Source organism: Mizuhopecten yessoensis, unplaced genomic scaffold (genome assembly GCF_002113885.1).
Source record: "Mizuhopecten yessoensis strain PY_sf001 unplaced genomic scaffold, ASM211388v2 scaffold10401, whole genome shotgun sequence".
NCBI lineage: Eukaryota > Metazoa > Mollusca > Bivalvia > Pectinida > Pectinidae > Mizuhopecten > Mizuhopecten yessoensis.
The window spans coordinates 228136-239197 of NW_018408528.1; the positions used below are offsets into that span (position 1 = coordinate 228136).

The window sequence follows — 11062 nt, forward strand, 5'->3', positions numbered from 1 at the left end:
GGTAACATAATTGAAATTACCTTCAAGAACAATTGATCATTGGTTGCTCTGAAAGTAGTAACAAATTAATGCAAATAATGTCAAAATGTTTGTTAGATCTGCATTTTGATAGTTCCTGAAATAAATGTAGATTAATGGAGAATTGAGATCAGAGTAATATAAAGGAAAAAAGTAAAACTAGACATAGTGTAAAATTAATTAGTGAGCAAAATGATAAAGGCATGCGCATGTCACATTATCAATTTTAATGATATGGAAACAGAAAGTTTTACAAATCACTTATCAAGAATTTTGATATTAAATGCTTTTACTAATTTGAACTTGGTGATCACATCAAAGCCATATTTGTATTAAATATAGGAAAAATATATATAGGTAACAAATAACAAATGTGTTTCATATTCCTTTATAAAATCAGTTGAATTATTTTCTAGAGCTCCAATTTCAATATGTGTAGCCCAAATAAGCAGTCCTCAAATATACTGTATATGTGTGTAATAGTTTCAATTATGATAGTTAAACAGTAAAGTTATGTTTTGAAACTTATTGTAATTTTCACATATATTTATAAATAATATGTGTAAATAGAGCATTGCTCTTTGAAAATGTCCTTCTAATTAATATATAATCGATTCAAAACAGAAATTCCTATCTACGTTTTATGGTACAGAAATTGTGAAAACAGTTTTTAAATATGAATGAGCTCTCATTTCAGCAGTTATAAATATGGAAATGTAATGTGACATATGGATTGTGTGAATTTCTGAATGTTCACATTGATATATATTGAAGATCACCTGTTATATTGTAGGAGACAAAATATACCATTATTTATACATGTAAAACTACAACAGTGTTACAACGTAGAGCTATGGTAGATGGTCTGTGAAACGGTTTTCTTTTCTTTACATTTAGGTAATCATTGATGCATACTAAACTGTTTTTGCATTAAAATGAAGCAGGAAATTGAAATCCAGTTTCTTTGAGTTAATACTGATCTGTGTACACCACTTAGAAAAATAAATAACGCCTTATTGTAAATATAATGACACAGCTTCTTCAAAGTGTTTAGAACTCTGAATTCTTTGATAGTAACAATTAAAAATTACCATTTGAATATGAGTCATAAGCAAAAATAAGGCAAATCTCAACATTTCTTGTATTAATTGGATAGGCATTCTATATATATATATATATTCTAGGTTTGTTGAAATACTACAATATGCACGAAAATGACATTTGAGAAATTTTGCAGAGAGTGCTCAATATACTACATACAGCATCAAATGACAAAGACTAGTTTCGAAGGACACATCTTATCCTGATTTGTATTTTCAACACACAATAATATTCTAGAACCAAAATATGTTACTCTGTTTATCAGTAGTTGTCTTGGTCAGTTTATCTGCAGTTGTCATGGTCATAATATATAGTTGTCATGGTCTGTTTCTGTGTATATGTAGTTGCCATGGCCAGTTTATCTGTGTTGTCATGGTCTGTTTCTATTTTATCTGTAGTTGTCTTATTCTGTTAATCAAAAGTTGTCATGATTTGTTATTCTGTTAACTGTAGTTGTCATGGTCAGTTTATCTGTAATTGTCATGTTCATAATATCTAATTGTCATTTTCAGTTTATCTGTAGTTGCCATGGTGTGTTACTCTGTTTATCTGTAGTTGTCATGGTCAGTTTCTATTTTAGCTGTAGTTGTGTCTTTCTGTTTATCGTTAGTTGTCATGGTGTGTTACTCTGTTTTTCGGTAGTTGTCATGGTCAGTTTATCTGCATTTGTCATGGTCATAATATATATTTGTCATGGTCTGTTTCTGTGTATATGTAGTTGTCATGGGCAGTTTATCTGTGTTGTCATGGTCTGTGACTTTATCTATGGCTCTCATAGTCTGTTATTTTGTTTATCTGTAGTTGGCAGGTAAGTATATCTAGTTGTCATGGTCTGTTTCTGTGTATATGTTATTGTCATGACAAGTTTATCTGTCATTATCATGGTCATTTTATATGTAGTTATCATGGTCTGTTTATCTGTATATGTCCTGGCCAGTTTATTTGTGGTTGTCATATCCTGTTTATTAAAAGTTGACATTCTCAGTTTATCTGTACTTGCCATAGTCTGTTTCTCCTTACATTTCATGATCTGATTATCAGTTATTAGCTCACCTGGTCCGAAGGACCAAGGTGAGCTTATGCCATACCGTGGCATTCGTCGTCCGTCCGTAGTCCGTCGTACATCCGTACGTCAACAGTTCCTTTAAACAACTTCTTCTTCCTCACCGCTGATTGGAATTAAACTAAATTTGACTGGAAGCATCCCTAGGTGGTGGGGATTCAAAACTGTACAATTGGTTGGGCTGACCCCCCAGGGGGCTGAGGGGCGGGGCCAGAAGGGGGCGATTTGGCTATATTGCTTTAATTGACTTCTTTTCATGTGGGGATTCAAAATTGTACAAATGGTAGGGCTGACCCCCCCAGGGGGCTGAGGGGCAGGGCCATAAAAAAGATTATTTGGCTATATTGCTTGAAGCATTTTATTCTGTAGAACTATGCACTGGATATCAACCATACTTGACTGGAAGCATCCCTAGGTGGTGGGGATTCAAAATTGTACAAATGTTTGGGCTGACCCACCAGGGGGCTGTGGGGCGTGGCTAAAAGGGGGCAATTTGGCTATATTGCCATAAACTACTTCTTCTGTAAAACTATGCATTGGATATCAATCATATTTGATCAAAAGCATTCATGGGAGGCAGGGTTTCAAAATTGTACAAATGGTGGGGCTAACCCCCCAGGGGGCTGAGGGGCGGGGCCAAAAAGGGTTATTTGGCTATGTAGCTTTTAGCGACTTCTTCTCTGGAACTAAGTGATGGATATCAACCATATTTGACTGGAAGCATCCCTAGGTGGTGGGGATTCAAACTTGTACAAATTGTGGGGCTGACCCCCCAGGGAGGTGAGGGCGGGGCCAAAATGGGGCAATTTGGCTATATTGCTTTAAACGACTTCTTCTGTAGAACTGTGCCATGAATATCGATCATATTTAGTCGGAAGCATCCATAGGAGGCAGGGATTCCAATTTGTACAAATGGTGGAGCTGACCACCCGGGGCTAAGGGTGGGGCCAAAAAAAGTTTATTACTTGGAAATGGTTGAGATTCCCACCATATAACCATATATACAATTGCTGAGTATAAAGAGAAGAATGTACATTTGCTTCCAGGATGGCTCTAGGGTCTGGCCCCACCCTTGGAGACATAGTCCCTGGGCCATAACTTTAAAACGGTTGAGATCCCCACCCCAAAACTATATATACAAATGCAGGGCATAAAGACACGAATGCAGTCATGATATTAGAATAGACCCTGGGGTCCGACCGAACCCCTTGGGACCTAGTTTCTTTGTCACAGCTTGGAAACAGTTGAGATCCCCACCCTATAACCATATATACAATTGCTGATTATAAAGAGGTGAATGCACATATGCTTTCAGGATGGCCTTGGGATCTGCCCCACCCTTGGAGACTAAACCCCTGGATCATATCTTTGAAACGGTTGAGATCCCCACCCCAAAACTATATATACAAATGCTGGGCAAATAGAGACAAATGCAGTCATGATATTAGAATTGATCCTGGGGTCTGCATGGCCACAACCCTAGGGACCTAGTTTCTAAGTCACAGCTTTGAAACAGTTGAGATCCCCACCCCATAACCATACATAAAATTGCTTGTCATGAAAAATCTAATACAGATATGCTACAAGGATTGACCTTGGGGTCTGGCATTTTCCCTTTGATCTCATTTGGAGAATATTTTGCCATGATTGCTTAGATATCCAGGTGAGTGATACAGGCCCTCTGGTCCTCTTGTCTGTAGTTGTCATGGTCATTATATCTAGTTGTCATGGTTTGTTTCTCCTTAGTTTTCATGGTCTGATTCTCAGTTTATGGTCAGTTTATTTGTAGTTATGTTTTGTGATTCTGTTTATCTGTAGTCATGGTCAGTTAATCTATTTATCTGATGTTATCATGGTGTGTTACTTAGTTTTTCTGTAGTTGTCATAGTATGTTTATCTGCAGTTGTCATTGCCTGTTTTTCAGTCTATCTGTTGTCATGGTTATCATATCTAGTTGTAATAGTCTGTTATCAATGAATATGTAGTTGTCATGGTCAGTTTATCTGTGTTGTCATGGTCTGTTATTCTTTCTATCTGTAGTTGTCATGGTCTGTTGATTTGTAGTTGGCATGATAAGTATATATAGTTGTCATGTTCATGTATCTGTAGTTGTCATGGTGTGTTACTCTGTTTATCTGTAGTTGTCATGGTCTGTTGATTTGTAGTTGGCATGGTAAGTATATATTGTTGTCATGGTCATGTATATGTAGTTGTCATGGTGTGTTACTCTGTTTATCTGTAGTTGTCATGGTCTGTTGATTTGTAGTTGGCATGGTAAGTATATATAGTTGTCATGGTCATATATCTGTAGTTGTCACAGTGTGTTACTCTGTTTATCTGTAGTTGTCATGGTCAGTCTATCTATTTGTATCTGTAGTTGTCATGGTGTCATGGTCTGTTTATCTGTAGTTGTCATGGTCAGTATATATGTAGTTGTCAAGGTATGTTGCTCTGTAGTTGTCATGGTTTATTTATATGTAATTGTCATGACAAGTTTATCTGTCATTGTCATGGTCAGTTTATATGTAGTTATCATGGTCAGTTTATATGTAGTTATCATGGTCTGTTTATCTGTATATGTCATGGTCAGTTTATTTGTAGTTGTCATATCCTGTTTATCTGTACTTGCCATGATCTGTTTCTCCTTAGTTTTCATAGTCTAATCCTCAGTTAATCCGTACATAATGTAGTTGTCATGGTCTGTTTCTGTTTGTATAAAGTTGTCATCAGTTTATCTGTTGCTTTCATGCTCTGTGACTCTGTTCATCTGTAGCTTTCATTGTCTGTTATTCTGTTTATCTGTAGTTGCCATATTATGTTTATCTCTATAGTTGACATGGTCAGTTATCTGTAGTTATTATGGTCAGTTTATCTGTAGATGTCATGCATTACATCTTGTTGTCATGGTCTGTTTCTTTGTTTGTATGTAGTTGTCATGATAAGTTTATCTGTGCTGTCATGGTCTGTGACACTGTTTATCTGTAGCTTTCATGGTCTGTGACTCAGTTTATCTGTAGCTTTCATGGTCTGTGACTCTGCTTATCTGTAGCTTTCATGGTCTGTGACTCTGTTTATCTGTAGCTTTCATGATCTATGACTCTGTTTATCTGTAGTTGTCATTGTTTGTTATTGTTTATCTGTAGTTGTCATGCTCTGTTACTATGTTAATCTGTTGTTCTCACAGTCTGTTACACTTTTAAAAGTTATATTTAATTTTCATGATGTGTTACTTTTTATATGTAGTACTGTAGTTGTCGTGATTTAGTATAGTTTTAAGCTTAAGTTCTCATTCTCTGACAATATGGATATTTGAAGTTAATGAGTTAAAACAAAATTGAATTTCATTTTTGTTAAAAAAAATAACAAACATAATTATTTATAGGTATGTAGATTTTGAAATTGAAAGCTTGATAAGGAACTTTTTTTTATCAATTTATCTCATTGACTGGTAAAAGGTATAATAATACTTTAAGTCAGACTAATCTATTTTTTGTAGGAGGTATGGGACAAGTAAATTTTATTGATTTTACATCAATTATGAAATAAGTTTTTCCAACTTGTATTAATCACTCTTGTTGACCTGGATGGAAATGTGCATCTTGGTGAAAGGCGAGTGCACTTTCTACTGTGCCAGCTGACCACCATTAATGGATAAATACATCATGAATGCATAAATTGAAGACCTAAGACAGTTTTTTTCTGTTTCATGTGACTTTTAACAGAGCTAACTCAATCATGCATTTGTATATCCCTTAATCCCTTAATCCATTTAATACACAACTATTCCACAATTTGAATTTATCAGCTAATGACCAGAAGTAGAAAAAGGTTGAAAGAAGTCCTTTTTTCACACGTTTTACAGATTTTTAATTTATAACAGTTCATAATGCTACAGAAGTGGAATATTATTGACACTGTTATTGGAAAAGTTTAATTTATAAACGCCCGTATCACAGCTCCACCTAACCAAGCGAGGAGTTTTGGGTCCCTGTGAGTTTCCAAATTAGATTGAGTATGGTAGAATATTATCACGTCATAATCTTAAATTTTTTGTTGCACAGCCTCAAGGGCAGCAACTCCGCAATGTAAATACATGTACAGGTGAGGATAGAGTCACTAGCAATATGAGTTTGTCAGCTGTGATGATTCTCGCTTTAATCTGTTTTACAGCTTCCATTCCCACTGATCGGCTCTCTCAACGGGGTTCACATGTTTGGAGCCAATCACAATGTTGACCTTCTATCCTCCACAACAGATGATTCCAAGGTCATTTGGAAGGTGTTTCAAGACAGGTAAAACAGGAAAAGGGGTATCATATCAACTTATCTCAGAATCTCATTTCTATTTTAAAATGTACGACTTTTGGTAAATTTGATTTGTTATCTCTCATTTTATCTCACCTGGTCCTTTGTTGCACTGTGGTGTCCGTTGTCCGTCCGTCAACAATTTCTTCAAGCTGCTTCTTCATCTTACCCACTGATTGGAATTTGACCAAATTTTACTGGAAGCAACCCTAGATGGTGGGGATTCAAATCAATACAAATGAGGGGCTGACCACTTCTTCTCTGGAACTAAGAGTCGATATCAATCATATTCGGTAGGAAGCATTCTCAGGTGGTCGGGATTCAAAATTGTATGAACGGAGGGGCTGACTCGCCATACGCTACCCCAACTTACGCATCCACCCAAGGGGAGGCTGATAGGCAGGGTTAAAGGTGTAAATTAGCCATATTGCTAAAACTGACTTTTCCTCTGGGATTATGAAATTGATATGAGCCATATTTGGTTGGAAATATTCTCAGCAGAAGGGGTCAAAATTATACTAGTTGATTGGCTAAACCAGTGGGCTGAGGTGCGGGGCAAAATGAGTAATAACTTGGAAATGGTTGAGATCCCCAGCCTATCACAATATAAACAACTGCTAAGTATAAAGAAACAAATATACAAATGCTACCAGGATGGCTCCATATGCAATCAAGATTGGAACCGGGGACTGCCCCTATCCCCCGGATTATATTTGCAGTAGTCTGTACTACTCATGGGGATAATTTGCCATTATTACTTTAATATCCAGGTGAGCAATACAGGCCATTTTGGTCTCTTGTTTGCTTTAGGCCTTAAAGACAAGCTACTCATATGTCAATAAGCAAGATTGTGTACATTTTAATCTGTAATAAAAACAACATGGTTGATGTACCATGAACAAATAATAGGTTACAGTTACCAGGTTTGTAATGGTACTTAAATAAGACAGTTTAATGATATAATACTGAGTCTTTACAATCCTCTGGGACCTCAGTACCAGCTTTCTCCGCAGTGAATAGGTGATATATTTTCTTGTATTTCTATTGCAATGTACTTGTAACCAAAATAGAAACACCTGTCTGGAATTTGTTTAGCCTTATCAATGTCCTTAGCTGTGCCTGCTCCATTCTGAAACTGGCAAGAAGAATATGGTAGTAACAATGCAATCTTCTTGAATTTTGAGAGATCAAGTTTGTTATCAAAATGTTTTAGCGCCAGTACATGACATGTCTTAAGTAAATTTCATATGTAGATTTCCCTTGGTCTGTAGTTGTGCATGTTATATTTTGAGACTAATCGGAAAGACAAGCTAAAGTTTTTTCTTAAATTCTTATCTAGGTTCTTCATGATAAATGAGCAATTATATCATTTTGAGACTGATAGGAAGAACAAGATGGCCCCCAGGCAGCCATCTTGGATTTTGACAGTTAAAGTTTGTTATCTCTATTATCAAGAAGAACTTCACTTACCTTTCTCAAATTTAATATGAAGCGTTCCTTTGGTCTTTTGCTGAAAGGTAAAGATGGGATCCAGGCAACTCAAATTTAATATCACTATTCCTCAGGAAGTGCTTGACAGACCTTTCTGAAATTGTTCGTAGTTGTGCATGTTTCATTTTGACACGGAACAGTAAAACAAGATGGCCATTAGGCAGCCATCTTTGATTTTAACAGTCAACATTTTGTTACTTTTATATACCAAGAAGCACTTGACAGACCTATTAGGTGTTTTTGGTGTTGAACATAGATTCCCTTACCAATGGCAAAACATGTAAATTTACCCCAGTCCAATTAAAAAAAATCTGAAGGAATGCTGGTTGAAAAGAAATGTTTTCAAAATATTTGTGGTGCTGACCTGTCTATGTTTTGTTAGCTACTGTTTGCTAATACTTCTGTCACTGGAGATTTATTATATAAATAATAAATATATCATAAAAATTAGACAACTTTCTGAAATTTTATATGTAGGCTCTCTTTAGTCATTTAAATTTTGCATGTTAAATTTTGAGACTTATTGAAAAACAGTATGGCTGCCAAGTGGCCATTTTGAAATTTATTATTTTAACTATATCTTTTTAATCTTGCATAAACAGGTTCTTCCTGTTTCCTAGTTTTGCATACACTTCATTTTGAAATTAAAGCTGCTTGATCAGATGATAATTATGACTATTCATACTTTTTGAAATTTCCATGGGGGAGATTCTGCATGATCAAAATTTAAACATAAATAAAATGTGTGTATGTACACTTTAAAATTACATATTTTGAGTTGTTCTACAAATGAGATAATTAGATCTTAAAATAAAGGCATAGTTTAGAAAACTCTCTGGCTGAAACTACCAAATTTAAGGGTCACAAAATCGAGAGTGACTCCCTCCTAAATAGGATTTAGGGAGGGTTGGCAAGTATGAGTCTATTAGAAATGAGAAATATCACTTTGTCCATTTTTCCACATTTATTACTACATGTATGCTAGTAATGAAGTAAATCGACAACCTCACATTAAACGGACTATGTTTTATACAAGAGTTACCAGAAGATGTATTTATTGTTGACATGACTCAATCCAACAGATAAGAGATAGAAAAGATCAAACTAAGTGAGGTACCATGAAGATCTTACGATGGTGGGCGGCAAGATTCCTGTGGGACCTCTTGTTATATCTTCACTGCCATGATGAAAAAACATGACATGAGGATTTCTGTGACATGGTGAAAGATGTGTTTTATGTGGTAAAAGGACTTTATGTCCTTGCTGTCTGTATCACCATTTTAAGGGTGCTGAGAAATCGTGTAAGTGTGATACTATCTAAGTAGACTTGTAATATCTTATCAATTGTTATCAAAATAGTTATCTGTCCTGATAAAGATACCAGTGGCTAAATACTAGCTGTGAAAATGAATTTGAATTTACAATCCCCTTAGACTTTTTGAATTTAAATTGAAGGAATCGGAAAATAAATCTGCAAATCACAAAAACGCCTGTGATTATCTTTTGTGGTGCAACCATAGAATACAGCATGAATGATATGCAATGCTAATTTGAAACCTTTCAAATTAGTTATTTGGGAATTATTCAATTATATCAAGGTTCCTGCTCAAGGTCACTCCCTTTGATTTTACTACAACTGTTTTAAATCTCATTGTGAGTCTTTTTCTTTAAGGAGTTGCTTTAAGATTTTATAATATTGGCAAATGGCGTGATGTCCTATGCGACACCCGAGGCGCCGAAGAGATCGGTTTAAATTGTAAGTAGCATAATTTACTACAACTGGTTTAGATGTTGTTTATCGGTGTTTTCTTAAAATAGTTATATCAAAATACAAGGAGTTTCATATTAGAAGAATGAGATTTTCTTACGCTCTAGTTTGTTAGTTATAAGTACACTGTATCAACATTAATGAATATCTAAATAAAATAAGGAATTTTCACTTTTTATGCACATGTCCAAATATGGAAATGTGGTGCCTCATTTGCATGCAATTAAGAAATTTGAATATTCAGGCTGTATTCATTTTAAAAACTGCCTTTTCCTTCCTGGATTTTTTCGTTCAAAACTGACTGGACAAAACTTAAGGACTGCTTTTTATTACAAGCAATGAAATGACAAAACACCACTGATGGTATAAACCTTAGTGTGTTTGTTTTACATGTTTAAGACTTCTGTACATAGTAGTTCCAGGCTGGCTATGTTCTGATGTTTGTATACTGCGTAATAATATAAAGCTCTGCATATCACATCTTTCATCAGACAACTTTTGAAATTATTTTTGTCAATTTGTGCACGTTTTGGGGGGAGAGAGTAAGCCCACTGTATCCCATTACATGACCATCAGAGCCAACCAATATTGGACCCCCTGCAGAGCCCACCCCTGCAGGTGGGGTAACGAGAAAAGAACTCACCTGCTGTTACCCACATACATGTATCCTAAGAGGCGACTAAGGAGGGAACCCCCTAACAGAATTGGGGATTTGCTTTGTTGCCCTCTGCTTGGGGACAAGTGACCAAAATAAATTTGCTGCATCAATTGCAATAGTTGGGTTCTTTATGTTTCTGTCTACCTCTACCTACCTTTTATTTCCTAGTGCCTTGCTTGGCAATACCTCACTTCTGGCTTTAATGATGAATGTTAGCCCAAGTGATGAAGGCAATGGGCTCTGTCCCCAGACCGGGACATACCAAAGTCCTTAAAAATGGTAATTGTAATTCCCTGTTTAACGTTCGGCATCTAAGGAAATGGTATAATGTGACCTGGTGGAATGCTGTGCTGGGTGCCTTCGGTATGGAATTTCAGTGAGATAGCACTATAAAGTCGGCATCAGATCTGTGCTAAGTACAAAGGTAAATACACCAACATACCCTGGCTCCAGCACACATACACAACAGACATGAAGGCCCATTCTTAAATGACCTTAGCTGTTAATAGGAAAATAAACAAAAAAAAATCAAACCAAACCGGAACTGCAGAGCCATTACCATCAGCTACTTCCCTATCAAACCACATTTATCTAACTTGTCCCTTTTATCCTTCTAACAATATCGGGGTTTTTTGTGGATGGTTGTGTGAGGGGGGTGG

The 11062-nt window shown here is 35.9% G+C and overlaps 1 protein-coding gene across 1 annotated transcript in view; it reads left to right on the forward strand.

Moving 5' to 3' along the window:
• LOC110460450 (protein fuzzy homolog) overlaps nucleotides 1-11062 on the forward strand; it is a 159251-nt gene that overhangs the window by 1142 nt on the left and 147047 nt on the right. The window contains exon 2 of the mRNA XM_021513352.1: nucleotides 6353-6474. Within this exon, the coding sequence (XP_021369027.1) occupies nucleotides 6353-6474 (122 nt within the window). The remainder of the gene's footprint in view (nucleotides 1-6352; nucleotides 6475-11062) is intronic.